At 40.7% G+C, this 25,834-nt stretch overlaps 2 protein-coding genes across 2 annotated transcripts; both read right to left on the bottom strand.

Annotated features, from left to right (window-relative positions):
- Positions 1–7,870: 7,870 nt before the first annotated feature.
- Positions 7,871–9,240, bottom strand: LOC130928251 (ribonuclease inhibitor-like). Its single transcript, XM_057854664.1, has 3 exons — positions 9,187–9,240; positions 8,562–8,818; positions 7,871–8,220 (listed from the first exon to the last, which is right to left on the bottom strand). The coding sequence occupies exons 1-3, from the start codon at positions 9,238–9,240 to the stop codon at positions 8,043–8,045; spliced, it is 489 nt and encodes a 162-aa protein (XP_057710647.1). The 3' UTR covers positions 7,871–8,042.
- A 26-nt stretch (positions 9,241–9,266) lies between these two features.
- On the bottom strand, positions 9,267–22,556 carry LOC130928242 (NLR family CARD domain-containing protein 3-like). The gene is made up of 6 exons (XM_057854635.1): positions 22,480–22,556; positions 19,194–19,493; positions 15,804–17,637; positions 11,686–11,859; positions 9,792–9,965; positions 9,267–9,444 (listed from the first exon to the last, which is right to left on the bottom strand). Exons 2-6 carry the CDS (start codon positions 19,447–19,449, stop codon positions 9,267–9,269), a joined length of 2,616 nt encoding a protein of 871 aa, XP_057710618.1. The 5' UTR covers positions 19,450–19,493; positions 22,480–22,556.
- Between the last annotated feature and the right edge of the window lie 3,278 nt (positions 22,557–25,834).

Raw genomic sequence — 25,834 nt, 5'->3', positions numbered from 1 at the left:
GTCAATGCTGGCCGGCCGTTCACTGCTGTTGAATCGGCTTGCCTGGTCTTCCAAAATGCACTACTGCCCTCCAGTGGCCAGTTTTATTGCTTTAAAATTGGTTTGGAGCGTTGTTCTTTGTTTCTCAGTTCCAGCGGAAGCTATATATGCTTATAAAAAAATTTTTTTTAAACGCAAAAGAGGTATAAATACGTTTGTGGGACAGTTGAGCATTTAAAAATAGAACGTATTTATACGGTTCCGGGAGCAAATGAGTTAAATGCCCTCCTGTTCAAAATCTTTCTTCCCCCAGAAAATTGAGATTTTAAGCTTTCCAATGATTTATCACACATGCATATCGGACAATTTTGAAAGTTGGCCAAATCGGGTTTCTCAGGGCAGAACTTCAAGTCACCTGAGTGTTTTCCGCCATATATATGGCCTAAGTAGAGAAGCTATGATGATGATCAGGTGTGCAGAACAGCTGAGTAGAATGAGTACTAATGACTGGGAAAAAACATTTTTTAAAAACTAGGGCTGTCAAAATTATCGCGTTAACGCGCGGTAATTAATTTTTTAAATTAATCACGTTAAAATATTTGACGCAATTAACACACATGTCCCGCTCAGAAAGTATTCTGCCTTTTGGTAAGTTTTACAGCAAGGCTTTTAGTGCTGTCCAACAGCGAACTCTTGTGGTCGCTTTGCGACATGGTTTATTTTTTTTCTTGCCAGTTCAATATGGCTGCACGACGTCTCGGGCTGACGCCTATGTTGTATTGTTGTGCTCATATGATCCTTGGACAAGATTTGTCCGTACGTATGGTTGTTGTAAAGAATGTACATAATATGTTAGTAAGCGAAATGTTATATTTTTTGTATGAGACGCTTTTTGTTTATGTTTAGTGAACCTGTATAGCGTGCTAAGCTAACGTTGTTGCTAATGCAATGCTTGTGTACTTTTTTTTGTAGTTTGACTATGGTCTAAAGAGGACAGTGGTTTGAGGCCATTTTATTAATAAATCAGATGAAAAAGAAAGAAGTCTGATTATTAAGGCGTCGTTCACTAGCTGTCTAGCTTTGGAAAAAGTAGACGCTTCGGAGTGAGGACAGCATAGACAGATTTAAATGACAGTAGACTGAAATGCCCACTACAGTCCTTATGTACGGTATGTTGAATGTATATATCCATCTTGTGTCTTATCTTTCCATTCCAACAAATTCTTTCACAAAATATATATATAATTTACAGAAAAATATGGCATATTTTATAGATGGTTTGAATTGGGATTAATTGCGATTAATTAATTTTAAAGCTGTAATTAACTCGATTAAAAATTTTAATCGTTTGACAGCCCTTAAAAAAAACACGCAGGCTTGCTGCAGTGCCCTAACAGGCCTAGTTACTGTAAACAGGAGGGGTGGAGTGGTACATCTCGTGGATTCATTTCGATTGGCTTTCTTCAAGCGATGCTTTTTAGTACAGAAAAAGGCAGTACTTGAAATGCTTTTATTTTAAGAAATTTCATCAAGACAAGTTGAGTTAATATATATTCAGGTATGAAAATCTCTCACCTTTATAATTCGCCATTTTGAAGTCAAAAAGGGTGACCTATGTGAATTGCGTATATCCGAGGAGAACATTTTTAGAGTGATCCTCTAACTTAAATAGATGTAGGCTCTAATAAACCACAATTGTTCTCTTGTACTAAAACATATTGTTAGAAACACATAAAATGTTAAATCAATAGCAATATTTTATAATATTTACTCCGTATTTTGACCGTTAGTTGGCGCCATGGTTTGCGGGCTCACAGTGATGACGTAATTGGTAACTTTCCAAATGTGTAGCGTGTTAAAACAATTGCTTATTGCTGCCTAAACACGCAAAGTAATATGCCACGATGTGCTGCTTTTGGATGCAATTTCCAGTCAAATGGAAACAAAGGGAGTGATGTGAGTGGTCAAGGTGGAAATATTATTTTTTGTGAATAAATGTGCAGAAGTGGAAGCTTCTCCCCTTTTTGGTACTTTTATACACGTATCCTAGCTACCACGCGTTACAATGTACAAGACATGGATTACACATGGTGTGCTTTTTGCCCTGTACTGTATGTAAAGCACACGACAGCTCTGGATGCTAACAATCTACATGATTATATTGGGATAAGTTTGAAAACGCAATATGCTTACCTTGAATATCTGCTAATAAAACTGGACAGCATACACTCTCGCTCCCAACCGGCGTTCCAAACGGCATACACTCTCGCATCACCAGTTTTGCCCAACTTTTGTCTTATCAGGTATTTGCTGCACACATTTTTCCCTGAAGCTCGTCTTGTGACGACAGTGCTGTCCTGCTCTTCACCTTTCAGATCTGGTTCAAATAGGAAGGGTAGAACTGACGACATGTTGGAAAAGCTAACGAGTGACACGCTGGAATTTCGGCAACGGGACCAGTGACGTCACGCAGTGCGATGTAACAAGAATGGCGAGCTGTCACTTAAAATAATTTTCCAACCTTTATTAAAAACATTAAGAGGGGTTTTAATATCAAATTATTATAACTCATACTAACATTTATCTTTTAAGAATTACTTGTCTTAAAAATAGAGGATCCCTTTAGGTGGGGTGGGGGGGATGGGGGGGGGTCGAGAGATCTTTTTAATGTCGGGCGCTTGGTATGCAAGCGGCACACAGCCAAAAAAGTGCACCACAGTGGCCAAAAAATTGACTTATTTCACCCAAACAAAGGAGGGTACACTGTTGCGTCCTGTCTTTAAAGTGTCAAGGTTGACTGCACGTCGGCCGTGAATGAACACTTGAAGCACTGTCATCTGGTTGTAATTTTGGAAGACGACAGGAACTGGCTGATTGTAAATCCATCTAACTAACTAACGACATGTTTTATTGCCTGTCGCGATATGCCATGAGTCCATTTATCGCACGGTAAATAAAAATGAGGGCGGTCATTTTCACGGCTGCGTTTTATCGCTGCGTGCGTGCTTGTACATGTGCGTGTTGATGGCATATGAAACTCCAGTTTTCACAGATTTTTATTGGTCATCCACACGCAGTAGAATTAAAGTTCAGACATAAAAAACAAGGAAACACATCTATATTAAACACTGTAAACGTTAGCATTGCTACATTGAGGCTGATAGGGAAAAAGACAACCTACTTTAGCCTGCTATAAAACATTGGCAGTCTTCTCCAAATCGCAAACTTGCGGTTAAAAGGTGACACTTCAGATATGAAAAATCGCTGCTTAACAGCATTTGCAAACGAAAAATAAGGGGGGAAAAAAAAGATTACTGACAGTAAATGCAATGACAAAAAGAGCTTTTTTTTGCAGAGTGTAAATCTGCCTGTTAGCGGTTTAGTGAACATACTTCTGGTGAACATTTCAAAATAAAAGCACGTCATGTTCGTCACAACCCAGCACATACACACGCGCAAATCCGATACCGATAAATAACGATTTCTGGAGTTATTCCCACATACTTCAGAATTCAGATTCTACACTAAGAGTAGCTTTAAAATGACACCCTTTGTGAAAAATCTGATTGGCAATGAATAATTATTGTGCTACTATTATATATTGTAGTATATATATTAATGCTAGATCTTTTTTTAAAGATTGTTTTGAATCATGTTGGAAAGGCAAAGTCAGTGTTCTGAATCTGTTTACGTTCCTTTCTTTTTCACTAATTAATGCTTTAGCATTTGACCTGATTATTTATTTGAGATTTATTGTTATTGACGTGTTTATTTGTACTTTAATAAAGAATATAAGTGTTCCAAAATGTTTTTTTGAATGAATAAGTGCCATCAACAATTTGGTTGCTAAATTAGAAAAAAAAAAAAGGGGGAGGATTATTAGATTAGTCGACTAATCGGGAGAAAATTAGTCGTTTGGGACAGACCTAGTTGTACGGTGTACCGGAACATATTTCCTCCACACCCTTCTCCCCTTTTTTACCCCTGACCCATGCCTGTATATTAAAGTGATCCATTTCGCTGATATTTCAAATGAATGAGTTTTTTTGTTAAAAAATATTAAACCTTTCATGCATGAATTGTGATTCCCCCCCCCCTAAATTTAACTCATTGGCTACCACTGATGGCGCTGGAAGTCCAATCCATATTGACTGGGAGACACTGGAGAAAAACTCCTACACAGTTTGTGGTCAAAAAAATTCACTCCAATCCATTTTTTAGAAGCCATTGCCTTTTGTTCATTTACATTGATTTTAGCTGATCTGTCAAGCGGCACAGAATATTGTGTTTGATGGCTACACAAGCCCAAAAAGAAGAACAACTGGATTCCAATCTTGAATCATGAAAATCATTTTCCCCATCTTTTCCGTTCTTTAGTCATGAGCAGTTGAAAATCAGCATTTTTTTTTTCCTATACATTTTTGAACGCGAACCTAAGTGTTCTATCAAACACATCTTTGGGAGTGAATGAGTTTATTATTTTGTTTTGAGATTCGTTGTTGCGTTTTCTGATATGCAATTATTTTTGGATTTTTTTTGTTTTGTTATTTGCATATTTTTCTAATTAATGATTAACAATAATAATAAAGAAACCAACAGGTTGCTACCATTTTTTCCACTCCAATAATGTCTCTGTGAACTCATTTGTTGCCATTGACGAACAAATATTTTGAAAATTTGAACAGATGATTTCTTTGTCAATGAGGCGGGTAGTGATGCATAATTTTTATTCCGTTACATCGACTTTTGGGGGGAAAAAATGTACTTTTAACAGTTTCACCACACCAAACATTTCCCTTAAATAGATGTGTGAAGAAAAAATGCTACTCATGCTACTTTAGCATCCACGAGTCGTTTGTTGCTTTTCTAATGTTGGGTAGAGAAGCCTAAAATTGTACCCAAGAAAAGAGCAGCTTTATTTCCAAATACATGACTCAAGTTAAAGTAAAAGTGGTCATCCAATAAATGCACTCACGTAGAACGTATTTGGTTCAAAGAATACTCAAATACTGCTTAGCATTTCTTTTTAAAAATCATATAATCAGAGTCGTGTTACTTGGCATTGAAATTCTTTTCATTATATTGGCGACTCGACCTCCTGACCTTCCTGCATTTCAAATAAGTCAACAAAATGAAATGTTTCCAGTGTATTGATTCAAGTTCTTTTTTCATTTTTAGATGATTTTTAAAAACTAGCAAGTTAGGATTTTAATGTTCTCATCCAAAACAACATTTTACACAAAGAAGTGAAAACAATCAAAATTAAAACATAGATTTCATAATGCGCAAAACTATTTCAAGTGTACGTATGACATTGTCTTTTAAATTTGTGAAAAACATAAGTTAACCCTTTAAAGGGTACATATTGAACTCATTGGCTGTCATTAAAGGTGCTCAAAGTCCAATCCTTTTGGACAGCCCCTCCCAGTACAAATGGATGAAAAACAAATGCTGGTGGGAACGTCATAGACCTTCCCCCTCCATGTCGCTGCAAAGAACCCGACGACTGCCTCCTCGAATTCTGTGTGCGAGGCCACTTAGCCCATAGGGTCGACACCCGGTCAATCGTCGGAGAGTACATGAGACTGAACTAAATCCGTTGAAGACCAAATGGACTCAACTTTTTATAATAATAATCAACATTTGGAATGACTCATCCTTCTTGACGCCAAGGACCAAACGTTGTCGGAATTACGGAATCATTCCGTCAAACCATTCAAATCTGAAGAAAGACATAAACAATTGGTATTGAACATGAATTTACACTCTGATAAGTAACATTGCTGAGATCTTACTTGACAGTCTTCAGGCTATAGCTGGGATCCTCCTTGATGTCCAATAAGACCCTCTTTCCTTTTTCCTCTATTCGATTGTCCCTGAGATTCAACTTTTGAAGATGGGAGGGGTTTAACTTGAGAGCCTTGGCCAATGAAATGCATCCTTTATCTGCGATCCCGCACTCTGACAGCCTGCAACAAATGAGATGATTCCCTTTAGTCAAGAAGGGAACCTGCTTAAAGTGATGAAGGTTCTGCTGAAAGTAGGGGTGGACGATATCCATTTTTTGAAACCGATACCGATAACTTCCTGCTCCTCAAGGCCGATATCGATACGAAATCCGATAATATATTTATAATATTTCAATGTATGTACCTGAGTTTTTGAACGAATGTAGGTCAAAAATACTAGTGGTTGATTCTGCCTGATTTGCCTTTGACCGTACCAGAAACATGAACATTATTATATAGAACAAAAAAAGACAAGAACAGTTTTGACTTCAAATAAATTGTCCATATTAATGTTTTCAAATAAATCTGAGTCAATCACAATCAATCAGTCAATATCATTGACGATGTGTTCCCCTGAACAATAAACACAGATGCTTAACAAACATAAACCCAACAGGTATTCTGCTTTGTCAGCAGATAAAATATTTGGTGCAACAGGAGAGGAGACTTCTGTCATCTTGGTCCATGAAACAACTTTCTTAACCTGGCAATTACATATCAATAGCCAAAAGACCTCTTGAGAACTTGTAAACATAACACTGTAAAATGCAAACATTTGCTAATTGCCATAGTAAGGTTTATAACTCAGTGAAGGAAAAATACGGCCTCTAGAACAGTAATAAAACTTTGCATACTGACAAAACAGGAGTGGAAATGCACACATCCCAATCCGACACTGTGCCAAAAATATTATGAATAGGCCCGATAACATATATTGTTATCGGATTTATTGGGATGACGTCATAATTCCTATTATCGGACGGATCATTATCATGCACCTCTAGCTGAAAGTAACATTGTGTCTGCCTTTTCCTTGACTGATACAGGGTTGATGCGGGTCATTAAAAAGCATGAAGTGATTAAATGGATTTTGTGAAAATTAAAAAGGATTCAACTAAATGTGTCAAAAGCATTTCAAATTATGTAAACTTGACAGGATTTTTTTTTTTCTTAACATAATTGATTATAGTTATGCTAATCGTAGCAGTGATTCTTTCGATTAGTCGACCGGATGCACGGAAGATGACGAACTGGAGGAGCTTCATACTTGAGGACCTTTAAGATGCAGTGTGGGCTGGCCAGTCCTTTCGAGAGGATCTCAATCCCCTCGTCTGACGGATTGTTCCAGCTCAGGTCCAGCTCTTGAAGATGGGAGGAGGTTACCTTCAGTGCCTCAGCCAACGAAATGCAACCTCGCTGAGTGATGCTGCACTTTGTCAGGCTACAACAAATGAGATAATTGCCTGAAGTCAAGAAGGGAACATTGGTTAATGACGGTTCTGCTGGAAGTAACATTGCGTCTTCCTTTTCCTTGACTAATCCGGGGTTGATGCGGGTCATTAAACAGCATTGAAAGTATGATTTTGTGAAAATTCAGGCTGTAAAATGCATTAAACTAAATGTTTGAGGCATTAAAAATAATGTCAACTTGACGGGAATTTATTTATTTTTATTATTACATATTTTAATAGAGTTGCGGCTAACAGCCGCAGTGATTCCTTTGATTAGTCAACCGGATCCATGGAAGATTACGAACTGTGGGAGCTTCTTACTTGAGGATTTTTAAGATGCAGTGTGGGCGGGCCAGTCCTTTTGAGAGGATCTCAACCCCTTCATCCGACAGATCGTTCCTGGTCAGGTCCAGCTCTTGAAGATGGGAGGGGGTTACCTTGAGAGCCTCAGCCAATGAAACACATCCTTTACTGGTGATCCCGCAGTGTTCCAGACTGCAACAAATGAGATAATTGCATGAAGAAGGGAACCCGGTAAAAGTGGTGAATGTTTGCTAAAGGTAACATCGTGTCTGCCTTTTCCTTGACTAATACAGGGTTGATGTGGGTTATTAAAAAGCATCAAAACTCTTCAACTGTTTTTTTTTTTTGGGGTGAAAATTCAGGCCATAAAAAGCATTAAAAATGGTAAATGGTGTTATACTTGTATAGCGCTTTTCCGCCTTTCAAGGTTCTCAAAGCGCTTTACACTACATCGCCATCCACCTACTGCTGATGCAGCACCAGGAGCAATGTGGGGTTCAGTATCTTGCTCTAGAGCTCCTTACTTGAGGACTTTTAAGATGCAGTTTGGGCTGGCCAGTCCTTTCGAGAGGATCTCAACCCCATCATTTGACACATGGTTCTCACTCAGGTCCAGCTCTTGAAGATGGGAGGGGTTTAACTTGAGTGTCTCAGCCAATGAAACACATCCTTTATGGGTGATCCCACAGTTGTGCAGCCTGTAACAAATTCGATGATTGCCTGAAGTCCAGAATGGAACATTGGTTAAAGTGATGCCGATTCTGCTGGAAGTAACATCGTGTCTTCCTTTTCCTTGACAAATGCAAGGTTGATGCGGGTTGTTAAAACGCATCAAAACTCTTTAACAGTTTTTTGTGAAAATTCAGGCCTTAAAAAGCATGAAACTACATGTTTGAGGCATTTAAAATTATTTAAACTTGACGAGATTTTTTTTTTTTTTAATTAAATAATTTACTAGAGTTGCTGCTAACAGCAGCAGTGACTCTTTTGATAAGTTGACTGGATCCACGGAAGATTACGAACTGGCAGAGCTTCTTACTTGAGGATTTTTAAGATGCAGTGTGGGCTGGCCAGTCCTTTCGAGAGGATCTCAACCCCTTCATCTGACAGATCGTTCCTGGTCAGGTCCAGCTCTTGAAGATGGGAGGGGTTTAACTTGAGTGCCTCAGCCAATGAAACACATCCTTTACTGGTGATTCTGCAGCGGAACAGCCTGTAACAAAAGTCCAGAATGGAAAATTGGTTAAAGTGATGACGGTTCTGCAGGAAGTAACATCGTGTCTTCCTTTTCCTTGACTAATGCAGGGTTGATGCGGGTTATTAAAAAGCATCAAAACTATTTAACTTTTTTTGTGAAAATTCAGGCCTTAAAAAGCATCAAAAATGGGAAATGGTGTTATACTTTTATAGTGCTTTTCGACCTTTCAAGGCTCTCAAAGCACTTTGCACTACATCGCCATCCACCTACTGGTGACGCAGCACCAGGAGTAATGTGGGGTTCAGTATCTTGCTCAAAGATACTTGGGTGAGTTCATCAGGGGAGAGAACTGAACCCACATCCTCTGGGTTGGGGGACAACTACTCTACTACTGAGCCACGCCACCCCCTAAAAGATTAAAGTTTAGGGAGACTTGACTGTTAACATTTTTTTTTACATAACTTACGAGAGTTGCTGCTAATGGCAGCAGTGATTCCTTTGAATAGTCAACGGGATCCATGGAAGATTATGAACTATTAGAGCTCCTTACTTGAGGACTTTTAAGATGCAGTGTGGGCTGGCCAGTCCTTTCGAGAGGATCTCAATCCCTTCATCCAAAAGATTGTTCCCGGTCAGGTCCAGCTCTTGAAGGTGGGAGGAGGTTAGCTTCAGTGCCTCAGCCAATGAAACACATCCTCGTTTTGTGATCTTGCAACCTGAGAGACTGCAACAAATGAGATAATTGCATGAAGTCAAGAAGGGAACCTGCTTAAAATGATGAAGGTTCTGCTGAAAGTAACATTGTGTCTTCCTTTTCCTTGACTAGTACAGGTTTGATGAGGGTCATTAAAAAGCATCAAAACTCAGCATCAAAACTTTTTTGGGGGTGAAAATTCAGGCCTTAAAAAGCATTAAACTACATGTTTGAGGCATTTAAAATTATGCAAACTTGACGAGATTTTTTTTTTTTTAAATTACATAATTTATTAGAGTTGCTGCTAACAGCAGCAGTGATTCTTTTGATTAGTTGACCAGATTCATGGAAGATTACGAATTGAAGGACCTCCTTACTTGAGGACTTTTAAGATGCAGTTTGGGCTGGCCAGTCCTTTCGAGAGGATCTCAACCCCTTCATCGGACAGATTGTTCCACCTCAGGTCTAGCTCTAGAAGATGGGAGGGGGTTACCTTGAGAGCCTCAGCCAATGAAATACATCCTTTCTTTGTGATGCTGCACCTTGACAGCCTGCAACAAATGAGATAATTGCCTGAAGTCGAGAAGGGAACCTGCTTAAAGTGATGAAGGTTCTGCTGAAAGTAACATCGCTGTGCTGTCCACACAACACGTGACATGTGTTGCTCTTCAGCCAGCGAACCAAAAAATGAAACTCTCCAGAGATAAGGCGTACTTTTCTTGGGTTTATGGAGGTCTCAAATTGTTTGTTGGTAACTAAAATACAAATGAATACATTCAAAATGTAAAACAGTAATATCTTCCTACGTGTGAGTAGCTTAGCAGAAACACAACAGAATGTCTTAGTGAAATCAATGGATAGTGAAAAAGTTCGCCTAAAATAAAAAATACATTTTTTTTTTCAAACTCAATATACAAACTAACTAAAACCTTACAAAGACGAAGGTTAGCCTAGGCTTAGCTGGCAGAGCAAGTTCGTCGATGTTACTTTTAAGCCTCACAGGCGCTGAGAAACGTGCTTGAAAAGAGGAAAAAAGGTTGGCGTCAAGGATCGCTAATTGGGACAGATGCTCTGGCCCTCGGCATGAATGCACGTTCGCTGGAAAAGAAGAGGTCTCACTCCCAACGCTTTCCAGATGAAACCTTTGGACAACAATTTTTATATTTTAACTAACTTATTAACTTATTAATTTTTTTATCATTTTAACACAAAGGCATGACAAACAGTAGTGGCTTGACAGTCGTGTCTGCCTTTTCCTTGACTAATGTAGGGTTAATCAGGTGATTAAAGAGAATTAAAAGTCATGAAATAGATTTTGTGCAAATTCAGGCCTTAAAAAGCTTTAAACTACATGATTGAAAAATTATGTGAACTTGACGGGAATTTTTTTTTTTTGGAATGAAAACGAGATAATTGCCTCAAGTCGGGAAAGGAACTTGGTTAAATTGATGAAGGTTCTACTCAAAATAAAATTATGTCTGCCTTAGGGCCAAAATATACCGGCCGCGTTGACTGCGCATGACGCAGTGTGTCAAAAATTGGCAAAATATACTGGCTGCCTACAGCTGCGGTCCGGCAACTCCGTCCCGTTGTGAGCTCTCGGGTAATCGTGCACGACAATGTGGCATTAAAAGCAACGACAAACACACAGAGTCTGTACTCATGAGAGAAGCAGAGATAGAGGTGGACTTGATTTGACTGAACAAATTTTTCCCGAATTTTTTTTTTGCTTTTACCATGAATTTGTGACACTATTTCTGTTTTAAATTTCATAACTTGCATCATAATTCAACGTCCATCTGCTGTGGACACCATGCAGCTTCCTTTTCATTGTTGTCTTAGAAAAGTGATCTGCTGCATCATAAATCACATTGTGACTTTCCACCTCCATGATGAAGGGTTCTTCGTCCATGTTCACAGGTGTTTTCACCGTGAATAATCAACTGGGCTTCTGACTCCGGGCCTTGCTCCGCCCATTTTGACGGATCTATCTCTGGCAAAAATAGAAAATAGCCTAAACCCATCCGGCGGGCTCCGGGACGCATGGTCCACAGACAGTCCGGAGCACTGACGCGGCCACTATACTTTGAACGATAGGATAGAATGGAAATTCATTGGCTCCAACGCTCGCCAGACCCGGACCAAAGACGCGTCCGGTATATTTTGGCCCTTATCCTTGGCTAGTAGCAACGGTGATTCATTCGATAAGTCAACCGTATCCGCGGAAGATTACGAACTGGAGGTAGATTTCTAAGTGGAAGAGCTCCTTACGTGAGGACTTCTAAGTTGCAGTGTGGGCTGGCCAGTCCTTTTGAGAGGATCTCGACTTCCTCGTCCGACACGTCGTAGTTGGAGCTCAGGTCCAGATGCCTCAGATTGGATGGAGAACTGAGAACGGAAGCCAGCAGGTGACAGCTGCCTTTGTCAAGCCAACATTTACTTAGACTGGAGAACACAGAAAGGAGGAAGTCGTGAGAGTGAGCCAAACCTAACTTCTGCTGACTATGGTATGGTGCTTTGAAAAAATATAATAGATTATATTTCAAGATACAAAACAAGACAACAAAAAATAAAGAGCAAATGACAAAATCCAAAGACATTATGCAATTTATTTTCCCGTGATAGTATCACCAACATTACTTGTGCTGGATAGACGCAGTGTTTGTTTTGGATGTCGTCAAGAAGGACGTTCATCTCGTACAACCACGATGGGTGAATCGTTGTCTTTTTTTTTTTTTTCAAGATTATAGATTGGATTGAACCCAAATTTTGACCCATTTGAGATTTTTCAAGATTTTGGATCTCCTACTGTTTCAGGATGAACTTTAGGTAAACCTGTTACACTAACCCAGCTGTTTGTTTGCAATTTCTTACTGTCTTTACCAGTGTTGTTAATAACGGCGTTACAATATAACGGCGTTATTTTTTTCAATAGTGGGTAATCTAATTAATTACTTTTCCCATCTTGGCAACGCTGTTACCGTTACTGAGGACGGAAAGGCATGCGTTACTATGCGTTACTATATTGGTCGAAAAGTCTAAAGGAGACGGACTCACCGAGACGACAGAGCAGAGCAGGAGTGGGGAGGAGACAGGAAAGTTGTGACGCCGAGCAAACGCGATGCTAGGTAGCTCCAATAATACATGTTGTAGCCGATAGCCTACAAACTACGCCCGCATGTTATGGTAGATATGGTAGACATGGTAGATATCACATGTACTGTATATAGATATAACTAGATGCAAAATGACACGGCAAAAGACACGGCACTAGATGCGTTACTAAACAGCCGCCATCTTAAAGCAGTAGACTTTTTAGGACGGCTCTGTTGTAGAGAACCTTCCTAGCGAACCTAAGTAACTTTTATACTTTAATACTTCTAAATCGGCCAAATCTTGACTTGAATCCATCTTTAAATGATGAAACGGTTTTAAGACTTTCATATGTCAAAAGTAGAGAGAAGGGAACTAATGCAATAATGGGAGCAATTTTAACTTTTAACAGTTGATTCAGGGTAAAGGGTAAATTAGGGTAAAGAATTGGGCTCGGGCCAAATGTACCTGAAACCTTCACAAAAAACTTCACATTGTGTGGCAAATGTTTTTTTTTTGTTTTTTTTTTTTTGAGGAAAAAAAAAGTAATTATCACCAATTACTTTGCCAAGTAACTAATTACTCTTACATTTAGGTAATTGAGTTACTAAGGCAATTACTTTTTCGGAGAAGTAATTTGTAACTATAATTAATTACTTTTTTTCAGTAAGATTAACAACACTGGTCTTTACTTATGTCAATGACTTAGTTGGAGCATTACACACATTGAAATTAGGGTTAGGCAACAATTAAATGTGTTCATCTCAAGTAATAGCATGAAGTCTTTGCAATGAATCACACTGTCATCATCACTTCAAAAGTAGCAATAGACGTGGTTATATAGTTATCCTTCCACTCGTCCAAACAGCCACGAGTCAACTTCGCCATCAGTGCCAACCTTTTCTGGTTTCTCAACTTACTCACTCCCGGACATTTTTCAGAAACCATTGCTTTTTGTTCAGTTACAATATTTTGGCTGATCTGTCAAGCACTACAGAATATTGTGTTTCATGGCGACACAAACTTGAAAAAGAACAAGAATATTCCAATCTTTCATCAGGAAAAGAAGTTTTTCTACACTTTTCCATTCTTCAGTTATGAGCAGTTAAAAATCCTCAATTCTTGTTTCTATACGTTTTTGGTAGTAAACTTAAAGTGTATGTCAACACCTGGGGAAATGCTAATATTCCATCATTTATCCATAAACGAATGCCTTTTGGATTCATATCATGTCACTTCGTGTAATTACACACATCGCAACACCAAGAAAATGAGAGAAATTTGGGTCAATTTCAAGCTAAAAAGACCCGCCCCCGAGATCCCAGAAATCTGGCAGATTGTGTGCGTGACATCAAAACAAGGAAACAACCGGCTCAGTGCTTTAGTACTGAATGGCGGCGACGATGGCGGACAATTACGTTTCTAGTTGCACCGACGAATCCGACGTAACGAACATTCTTCTAATGGTGACGAGGAGAGTTATGAACCTTTGTTTGGTGTTTTGGGTTATCAATTTGAGCCCAAACGAAAGCCAATGCAGCCTAATGAAAGGATCATTGAGGGGAGCAATCACATTGATGAAACCCCGACAACAGTTCGTGTGGGAAACATCAAATGGTATTTTTTGCATTTCTTTTTGTGAAGCTGATACACCGTGACCGCAAAATAAAGTAATGTATAGAATAATTATCATTTAATATGCTATCATCGGTTTCGCTCTGCCAACCGACACAAATATGAATGGGATTAGAGCAGGGGTCCCCAACCTTTTTTGCACCACGGACCGGTGTGATTTGGGTCTTTTTTTTATGGACCGGTGTCCCTCTTTTATATTCAGTTTGACTCTCAATGTTATGGTGCTAAAAAACTATTTACATCACAAACATACATGTGCAACACGGAAATGGCATAAATTAACGCTTAACGACACGGCAAAGTCGTTAAGTGAGAGGGCTACGTGCAGTTGTTGTGTGCGCCAAACATGGCAAACGTAAGTTAATATTCCTTTCTTTAAAGAAAGTTTGTAGTGTATACTTAGGAATCGCTGCATTCGCGGTCCTTTTTAACATTACGCGCATGCCAACTCTGTCAGAACACCGGCAATGTGCGGTAGAAAAATACAGCAAATATAAAATAGCATTTGTTTTTAGCCCCGTCGTGTTAAGTGCAGGGAAAAAATACAACTCACCCGCTGAATCAGTGGGAGGGCTGAGTTTGTTTCGTTGAGACGAGATGGGAGAGTGAGAGAAGCTAGCATCAAGCTAGCGATGTTGGAAATTGTAGCAGTTTTCAGCGCGCTCCAAGCGATGTCGGGATATTCCGAAATGACTTTAATCCAGAACTTCGGTAGAGTTGTTGTCTCAAATGTACGTTTAAGTCGCCGTGATTTGCGATCTCTACAAGCTGATATTCCTGTTCCACAGACATGCTCGAATCACTCGATTTATTCACATACGGGTCACGAATTCACTCCTTCGCAGTTTGTGGGTCTTTAGTGATTGGGAAGTAGCATACATTTTGTTTTCTTTGAGGTTGTAGGCACATCTTCTGGCTCGTCAGGTTCCCGTTTCCCTGTAAAATTGCAAAATTAGCCCTCTTAGCACTGACGAACTTTACTCATTTTCTGCGTAGTCTAGCTCTTTTTCTCTCGTTCGGGAAGTCATGGGTACTACATTGTGACAAATGGCTATTCGTAAACCACATAGCATGACAGGTTTGAACCATTTTAGCGATTTTTTTGATAAAACACGAACGCAACTCTCTCGTCGATAAACAACGATGGCACCTGCCTCGATCTTTTGTTTCCTTGTTATGACGTCTCCGCCCCATTCGGCTGTTTCCGGAACACTTTCGGAAATGTTAGTCATTTTCGATCTATTTTCGATAATTGCTCATTAATGTGATTGATTTTTTTGTCAACTTTATCAATATTTGTTATCTTGGCACACAACGGTTCTATTGATGTCTCACACCCCCTTTGCGTTTTCATACCCTTTAAGTGTTCCAAAAAACCTATGAACACATCTTTGGGAGTGAATGAGTTAACTTTTTTTGTTTTCAGATTCGTTGTCACGTTTTCGTATAAGCAATTCTTTTTTAATTTGATTTTTTTTTGTGTGTGTATATGTGAGTTCCATTATTGTTATTATTATTTTTTTAGTTAATCTGTTTTGTGATTTTTTTAATGTTTAGTCATTTTTAGTTGTTTTGTTTGCGTTTTGTGCACTTGTTCTTGGATTTGCCATTGTGCTTTTGGAATTTTCGGACTCCACTTTATTTCACTTTGGAGCACATACTCTGATGTTTGAGAAGCCTTGACCACCAACAGCAGCTTTTTGAGCCCCAAACGCGATCGGGAGTAGCTGGCAAGATTAAAGGACTTCATGGTTTCATCGTCTGTCAGTAAGAAAAAGGCCAGGGCCGACCACATGTCATTTGACATTTGACCCCAGGACAGACGTCTTGAAGCTAATTCCTGCTGGATCTGCTTCAGCAAGGAGTCGTCCTTCAGCTCATTTAGGCAGTAGAACAAGTTGACATTCTTTTCTGGAGTGTTCTGTTTGATCCTTTCCATGATCAACTCGACTGTCTTTGACTTGCTTTGACCGCAGGCCTGAGGAGCCTTCAGCAGTTCCTCCACTAGTTCCTGGTTGCATGGCAAGGAAAGGCCAAAGAGGAAGCGAAGGAACATGTCCAATTTTCCTTCACTCTCTGAAGCTTTCTGCAGAGCTGACTGGTGGACCTCAGTGATTGTGGTCTGCTTAAAAAGCTCAGCCACTTTTTTCAGTAACCAACCTGAATCATCCAGTACGTTCTTTTTGTCATGGAAGAGGCTCATCATGACGTACAGTGCGGCCAGATACTCCTGGATGGTTAGATGAACGAACTGAAACATCTTCTGTTTGTTTCTCTTGAGCGGAGGGACCTCCTTAAAGACCTCAGTGAATATTCCGGAGTGTTTTGCAGCTTGGCTGTAATCAAAACCGCTGTCCACCAGGTCTTTCTCGTAGAAGATCTGACAGTTCTTCATGGTGTGGTCAAAGGCCAGCTTTGCGAGTGCTTTCACGTCAAGGATGTACTTATTTGTATTTCTCTCCTTGGAGTTTTCCAGTAGGTGACCTATTAACGCTGAGTACATGTTAGTCAGCGTTGTGGGAAGCTCTCCCTTCTTCCCTTTGTCCAAATGATGCTGAAGAACTCTGGCGGTGAGCCAGCAGAAGATTGGAATGTGGCACATGATGAAGATATTTCGAGATTTCCGAATGTGATCAATGACGCGCTCCTCATTTGGGAACCTTTTCCTGAAGTATTCCAGCCTCCGGGAATCGCTGAATCCTCTCACCTCTGTTCTGCTGTCGATGAGGTCGGAGGGGATATCGCGGGCCGCCGCGGGCCGCGTGGTGATCCAAACCCTGGCGCACGGAAGCAGGTTCCCATTGATGAGATACGCCAGCAGTACCTCCAGCGGGTAGGCTTCCCTCACGTCCATGTCCACTTTCCCCGTATTCTTCAAGTCGATTTTGAAGTTGCACTCGTCCAGTCCGTCGAGGATAAACAAGATCTTGATCCTGCTGCTGTCGTAGTCCTGCTTGTCAGACATCTGCAGGTCGGCAAATATATTGTTCAGTGTCTCCTTGCTCATGTGCCTGTTTCTGCAGATATAACATCGTATTAACTCGGCCAGCGTAAACCTTTTCCCTTTGTCCATGTTTAACTCGCGGAAGGTGAAAGGAAATATGAAGTCCATGTCCTGGTTGCTACTACCGCTGGCCCAGCCCGACACAAACTTTTGAATCAGGAAGGTTTTTCCTATTCCCGCAAAGCCGACGGTGAGCATCGTGCGTATCGGTCGCCGGTTCCCGTCAGGTCTTTTGAAGATGCCGCATGGCAGGATAGACTCCTTTGCCGCAGTGGCACTGGTCTCCATCTGAAGGACCTCGTGCCGCTCGTCGGGGATGACGTCGGCCCCGTAGGTGACGTCCAGCTCCGTGTAGACGTCCGCCAGAGGCTGCTGCTTCCAGCGCTCGGTGGTGCCCTCAGATGCAAAGCTGTATAAACCCTTCAAGTGTTCTTGAAGCTTCCCCTTCAATCGGTTAATCTGATTATCATCATGGACGGAGAAGACGGCACCTGCAAGAAAGCAGCAGTGACACATTATGGAAAAAATACAAACACCTTGCGACTAAGCACACAGCCATCGGGGACATGAATAGGTAAATGTCCCACCGTCACATCACAGACAGTTGCCACGTTTACATGGAGCCAAATATTCCAATTACAATCGGAAGATTTGTTCAAACCGAATAAATGTGTTCCATATAAACACCTCATTCGGAATGAACAGGCCCAAACCGAATGGAATTTCATTCCGATTCACAGGGGTGGAATATTCCTTTTCCCAAACCGATTAGAAGTAAAATTATATCATGTAAACAGGGAAGCGGAATGGTGGCTGGTTGCGTTCTTTCTGCGCATGCTCCGTACTGACGTGGTGACGTCACTTGGTGACGTAAGTAACGTCACTTGCAACATGGATTCCAAGCACACGCACAGCGCACCCACACAACTTTTTAAATGAACAGCGTATCATTCTGAAGTTTTGTTTCCACTCGAAAAGTTAAAACAGCAGCCGATCTGACGATCGATCTCCATGTTTTGCAACGTGACGCTTTGTTTTGATTAATCTGCGCATGTCAGACGGCAGTTGTCAAACGTCCTTTCGGAATAAAGGCAGACACATGTAAACGCTGGATCGGAATAGATGAAGTGACATGTAAACAGCTGATGTGAAATTTCCATCCGGAATGATTTGAATCGGTATGAATAAAAGTCAGCATGTAAACGTGGCTAATGACAGACAGTTTCTGTGATTGTGTAAATCAAGGCACTTCCTCTTCCTATCTGTTAAGGACAAAACAATTCCATTCCACACCTCAAAATTCATTGATAGGTTATGACGTTATATTTGACTTTTATGTGATATTCATGTGTGAATTTCAAAATAGTTTGAAAATGGCTATTCGTTAACAATAGAATATATATATTTTTTCACTCTTTAGATCGACCGTCTGCCAGAGCTCTCTCCCGTCCTTTGAGATGCGGACACTCCTTTCAGTGTAAAAACTCCGCGCCAATGATTAGTTGGAGGAGCGATTCAATTTTATGAAGTCCCACATGTAATTTATTTTTATCTTAAGTGAACTGTTTTGTATTCATATAAATTGCTGCCGTGTGCTGAAAACAAACAAAAAAAAAAACAATTTACTGTTAACACTGATGAATGAAAATTTTTTTAGAACTAAGGATTTATTTTAAATTCTTAATCATTTCTGATGTTTCTCATGTGTGGCTCAAAATGACCTCATCTATTGCTCCGGGGATGCATTCCAAAGAAATAAATGAGATGAGGAAGAGCGATTGATGAGATCTCGATAAGAGCTCACCATTCTCAGATATGTCTAAGATGAAAAAGAGAAACAAAGTCTATCTATTGTTCCTAAAGGTCTCTTTGGAGCAACAGAGCAGCAACAAATGATCACAAAATGAGAAGCAATAGTTAGGTCTCAGGAGTTGAGATTGGGAAATGGATGAGCAACAAAATTTTTGCAACGGGTTAATTCATGGTTAACTTCCACACTTTTCAAATCACTTGCTTTCTACCGCGGGAAGCTATGTCGGGGACTAACCTTTTATGTTCAGCATGTTGCTGTGCAGCTTCTGGGCCAAATCTTTGTTCCAGATCTTCTCCAGAATCTTGACGGTTTCACCCAGAGTGTTGTCACCGTGCTTACTCAAGAGCTTTCCAGCAATGTACTCACGGCTGGTGTTTTCACGCTCGCTTTCAGGCAGGTCCGTGTGGAACCTGAAGGACGCGAAGTCCTCCTCCCCCAGCTCCATCAGCGTGTTCCACAGCAGCTCCCTAAGTCTGCTGTCCTGAGCCATCCTTCAGACTATACACGTGAAGGAGGTGACCGTCGAACAGGTATCTGCGGACGACAACTTTTATTGACCTATGGTAACTTGAGCTCATAAACCGTTTGAGTGAGGTGACGCAAAACACAGATGTCAGGTCAATCTTCATCTTTCCTCTTAGCACTGGTTGAATGTAACGAAGAAAAATCGTCTCTCATTACTGTACTTCAGTACTTTTTTGTCTATATTTGACTTGAGTACAAATATGAAGTGGTACTTTTTACTTTTACTGTAATACGTTTTACATCACAAATATGTCCTTTTTACTCCACTACTTTTTCCAAATTGTCGCCTGTGTTACACGATACTTCTGATTGTTTTTTTTTCTCATTGTGAATTGATGGTTTTCATGCCTTCAGCGCAATCGATAAGCCCTGTGCAACTATACCTTAACTGAGCACTAGCTGGAGCAACAGCGTTTCCAACAGCAGTTCTTTCTGCCAGCTGTCTAGAGCCATCGTTCCTCCTTGTTAACATGTGAGCGAGGTGACCGTCGATCGGGTATCTGTGAACGATAACCTTTCATGGCTTAGATTGACTTAGTAACTGTTGAAGCACTGGAAGTGGTCCTCCCCCAGCTCCATCAGCGTTTTCAACAGCAGCTCCTTACGCTCAGTGTCCAGGGGCATCCTTCCACCTTGTAAACGCGTGAGCGAGATGACCGTCGACCGAGTATCTACGGACGACACCTTATTGTAACTTGAGCTCGACTTGTTACTAGCCGCTGATGATGGATTAGTCTCGATCCTGGTTCTGTTGGACCTGAGTGCAGCCTTTGACACAATCGACCATAATATCTTATTGCAGAGACTAGAATGGGACATAGGCATTAGAGGAGCAGCCCTCTGCTGGTTTAAATCCTATTTATCTAATAGGTACCAGTTTGTCAATGTAAACCAGCAATCATCACCGAATTCCAGAGTCAGTTATGGTGTGCGGCAAGGGTCGGTCCTCGGGCCCATCTTGTTTACGCTGTATATGCTTCCTCTAGGCAATATCATCAGATAACATAGCATTAACTTTCATTGTTACGCTGATGACACACAACTGTATTTATCAATTAAACCTGAGCAGATCAGGTAAGTGGATAAACTAAGCACCTGCGTCCGAGATACAAATACCTGGATGAGCACTAACTAACTTCTACTTAACCCTGAAAGGACAGAAGTCCTTATAATAGGCCCAAAAAGTATGAGAGACTCTCTAACAGCCCAGATAGTCACCCTGGATAATGTAAGTGTAGCCTCCAGCACCACACCTCGGATTTCTATTTGACCCAGACTTGTCATTTAAAGCTCATATTACACAAACCTGCAGAACAGCCTTCTTTCACCCGCGCAACATAGCCTAAATTCGAAATATTTTGTCTAAAAACGATGCAGAAAAATTAATTCACGCGTTCGTTACATCTAGATTGGATTACTGTAACTCCCTACTTGCAGCTTGTCCTAAAAGTCCTCTAAAAGGTCTTCAGCTAGTCCAGAACGCAGCAGCAAGACTTTTAACAGGAACTAATAGAAGAGAACACATCACACCCTTGTGCTCCAGGCCCTTCACTGGCTTCCAGTCGAGTTTAGAATTAAATTTAAAATCCTCCTTATTACATTAAAGACCATTAATGGTTTGGGGCCGTCTTATCTCACCGATGCTCTGGTTCCATAATGCCCCAACAGAACACTCCGCTCTCAGAATGCAGGTCTACTAGTAGTTCCCAGGGTTTCTAAAAGTACAGTAGGCGCTAGAGCCTTTAGCTACCAAGCTCCTGTCCTATGGAATCAGCTTCCAGCTAGTATTAAAGAAGCCAATACAGTCTGTACATTTAAGATTATACTAAAAACGTTCCTATTCGACAAAGCTTATGGTCAGGCTAGTTGAAATCGGACTAGACTCACCGTTCTGTTTAAGCTGCACGAGAAGCAATAATGCTGGAGAAGTACAGCCACTGAGTCCTATCTCCTTTTTCTCACTCTACCTACCACTTGTATTGTTCAGCCGCAGCCTTCTGATTATCCGGACCCCTGGCTGGCTGGATGGACGTCCTTGTTGCCCAACCCCAAGTCTCATCTGGCTAGATGGACCTCCTCTTGTTCCCTCACTCTATTGCATTTCTAGAAACTGTAACTCCGTCTGCTAATTCCCCTTAGCAGTCCTGGTGCATCTTGTCTATCCGTCCTGGGAGTGGATCTCTCCCGACTGTGGTTCTCCCTAAGGTTTCTCATTTTTTCCTCAGAGTTTTCGGAGTTTTTTCTTGCCAACATGGAGGGTCTAAGGATGAGGCATGCCCAGGACCTGGACGAGAACTTTATTTAATCTACATCTACTGCTTTTGACTGTGTATCATACTGCCACTGCAAAGCCCTTTGAGACAACCTTGTTGTCATATAGAGCTATACAATAAATAAATAAATAAACCATTTGAGTGACTCGACGCAAAGCATGGACGTCAGGTCAATCTTTTTCATTCATGTCGGGACTCCCTTGTTGCTTTGTTTGCTATATTGTTACACTAAATGACTTGATATTGAAAATACCTGACAATATACTGTAGTAGAAGACACAAAATACCAGATTGGGTTCAAATTTTCTTTTTCAAAGAGGCCAGATTGCAAACAATAGAATAAAAGCTGGCAACAAGGAAATGCATTCCAAGCAACATTGAGGCAAGTTGACACTTCCACAAGAAGTTGTCGAACCTGTTTAAGCACCCATTTCTTTCTAAAAACAACTTAATTGTCAGTAAATGTGTGTCGAAAATTCCATATTACACAAAATATAATTGGGTATTTCAAGCTAAAAGACATTTTGGTGAACACAAAATGTACTGTGCGCTTAAATGGTATTTTTGTGTTTCCTGTTACGCACCTGATAGAATTGTTGCGCAATAAACGAAAGAGTCGGCTCACTGACAAAAGGAGCAAATTATAAACAAACTTTAAAGGGAAGGAACTTGCGACTCATTTTTTTGCTCATGAGTTTCATTCAGTATAAGAGAAAACTTACGCGGCCTTGTTCTCTTCTCAACTCCTCCCGTCCAAATGACTTGTTTTTCTGGTCCTCCTAGACAGGGCACACTGGGTGTGACCCAGTGACGTGCGGTGAGGTTCATGGTTGGTGAGGCACTGACTCCTTTAGTGTCAGATTTCGAAATACATAAACCAAAAAGGGTAGCTTATTCAATTGGCTACTGCTTATTTCATATCTCATCAGCATTCTTCACAAAACACGCACACACGGTACATATTACAGATACATAAAAGTAAGAAAATAACATGCATTTGCTCCACACCCTCCATGGGTTGGCCGCTGCAGTTCTATAATTCATGCAAACGTCCGTGAAGTTGGCCCCCCATCAGACGCAAATTTATATAAAAATTATGTCAATCGTTTGTGCTATGATTGTGCTCGTTTGTGCTACAAAAAGTTTCGTTTGTGCCATCATCGTTTTGCAGTTATTAAACATTGTTTTTTAGGTCATCCAGAGTTCACCCAGCCCCCCATCTGCGGCGGAATGGAACCCCGGTGGTGTCATTTGATTCTGCCTCGTTAGTGCTGGATTGTGCTGCAAAAAGTTTTGTTTGAACTGCTACGGTTTTCGAGCTATTCATAAAAATGTCTCGTGATGACGTCACGCGCAGCCCCCCATCTGCGGCGGAATGGAACGGCGATGATGCCATTTTTTTCTTCGTCGTTAGTGCTGGTTTGTGCTGCAAAAAGTTTTGTTTGTGCCATCATCGTTTTGCAGTTATTAAACATTGTTTTTTAGGTCATCCAGAGTTCACCCAGCCCCCCATCTGCGGCGGAATGGAACCCCGGTGGTGTCATTTGATTCTGCCTCGTTAGTGCTGGATTGTGCTGCAAAAAGTTTTGTTTGAACTGCTACGGTTTTCGAGATATTCATAAAAATGTCTCGTGATGACGTCACGCGCAGCTCCCCATCTGCGGCGGAATGGAACGGCGATGATGCCATTTTTTTCTTCGTCGTTAGTGCTGGTTTGTGCTGCAAAAAGTTTTGTTTGTGCCATCATTGTTTTGCAGTTATTAAACATTGTTTTTTAGGTCATCCAGAGTTCACCCAGCCCCCCATCTGCGGCGGAATGGAACCCCGGTGGTGTCATTTGATTCTGCCTCGTTAGTGCTGGATTGTGCTGTAAAAAGTTTTGTTTGAACTGCAGTTTTCGAGATATTCATATTATATGAATAGCAAGGTTATCCAGTCTCTTGATCTCCTCAAGTTCATGTCTTCGCTTCCACCCTGTACCTGTCACACCCGACAGGTACCAGGGGAAGATGGCAACAAACCAACCAGCCCCCCCTGGAATTCTCTCGGGGCAAAGCCAAAGCACTACAACTCTGGAACTACACGGTATTATCCTTCTATGGAGGAAGTAGAGCCTAGTTCGGGCCCAAAAAATCCAGCCCGACCCGACACGGCCCGCTGGTATTAAGGCCCGACCCGGCGCGAGCCCGATCAATTAACTAGATTTGCAGGCCCGAGCCCGAAAAACCCGATTTTTTTAATTTATATTTTTTTGTTGGAGTGACACGGGAAAAAAAACGCAGCAGCAATTTATTTTCATTTCTTCGAGTTGGCAGAAAAAACGCAAGTTTTCTTAATGTTTAAATAGTTTACATATTTTTATGATCATTATAAAAACATTACACAACGAAATAACGCAGGGAAAGTTTAATATTAAAAACAATATATGCAGTTTTGCAGACACACAGAGGAGAAGATTCAAAAGGATCACATTTGTCTTGCCTTTGTGTGCATAAATAAAAGTGTCTTTCGTAATGAATTCACAGTTGTCCAAAAAAATGCAAGTTTACTCAATATTTAAATAGTCTACATATTTTTATGAGAATTATAAAAACATTTACACAACGAAATAACGCTGGGAAAGTTTGTTAAATATATTTCTGAGTGTGTAGGATATTGTTCTCATATGGACGCGCCTCTCTGACAAGGAGAGGGAACAGCAGGAAAAAAATAAATAAATAAAATTTTTAAAAAAAACTACAAATGCTTTGAAATAACATTCTTTATTGTAATGACAACAATACCAAAAATTAATTATAAAAAAATAAAAATGAAATAAAAGCTTTTAAACTGCGGGCCGGCCTTGACTGCAGTCTGCAATTTGCGGTCTCATGTCCTGCTCTTTATTCCTGTGAAATAAGGGAAATAATTAGACCGGCTCGGACTAAAAATGGCGATTTGAACAGCAGGATATTATGGCTTGCTTACAGTGTTTATATTTTGTTGGTCGTCGTCGTGCAGGAATAAGATTGCGTCCACTGGCAGGTTTCAGTGACCTTCTCTGCTAATCTATTGTGCGGCCTGCAGCGCTGAAAACTGACGTCATCACTTTACATTATTATGAATATCTCGAAAACCATAGCAGTTCAAACAAAACTTTTTGCAGCACAATCCAGCACTAACGAGGCAGAATCAAATGACACCACCGGGGTTCCATTCCGCCGCAGATGGGGGGCTGGGTGAACTCTGGATGACCTAAAAAACAATGTTTAATAACTGCAAAACGATGATGGCACAAACAAAATTTTTTGCAGCACAAACGAGCACAATCATAGCACAAACGATTGACATAATTTTTATATAAATTTGCGTCTGATGGGGGGCCAACTTCACGGAGGTTTCATGCAACATAAAAGAGAGTAAAGAGTGGTGTACAAAACCACAGAATTCATGACATATTCTGACCTTCAATGAAATATTCAGTAGTTTTTAAAATGTTTAATTCTGAAACTTTAATCAATTTAATACAGATTGTTCAACAAAAAGCATGGGAAAAAAAATAAATATTTAAGGTCAAAATGTTGTTTTTTTTAGTCTTGCGCCTGTCCTTCGCCACAACAACCTCCGTTACTTTGCAAGGTCGTAGGTTTCTCAACTTTGCTAGGGACGATATAACAGCATAGGTACACTTTTTGCTGGGGACCAGGGGTCGCGTTAACCGAATATTTTCCGTCGTTGACCGTTTTTTTTTAAACGGTGACGGAAAAAACTGAAGTCCGTCCGTCATTTTGACAGGTTGCAATTCACACCCCAGACCACAGGATAGCGAGTGAGCATATTGTAGCGTCGCCGGGGCTGTCATCAATGGGTTAATTTGTGCACCAACGCGGGGCTGTCATTGGTGTGCTGGTGCACCAGCGTGACGGCGGGAAGTTAATAAAGGAAAAGGGAAAAAGGCTCGTGTGTTGTTTTCGCGGCCAAACTTCCGTTTAGCAAACACTACAATATTAATAAGCTATTGTCTCTCTTGATGCATGACGTCGCTGGCCTTACACGGAAAAATGTCCGAACTAGCATTCAGGTGTAGCAAACACGGAA

Source organism: Corythoichthys intestinalis, chromosome 1, assembly GCF_030265065.1.
Source record: "Corythoichthys intestinalis isolate RoL2023-P3 chromosome 1, ASM3026506v1, whole genome shotgun sequence".
In the NCBI taxonomy this organism is placed as follows: domain Eukaryota; kingdom Metazoa; phylum Chordata; class Actinopteri; order Syngnathiformes; family Syngnathidae; genus Corythoichthys; species Corythoichthys intestinalis.
Note: the sequence above shows the minus strand (reverse complement) of the source record. Positions and strands in the feature narration are given on the sequence as shown.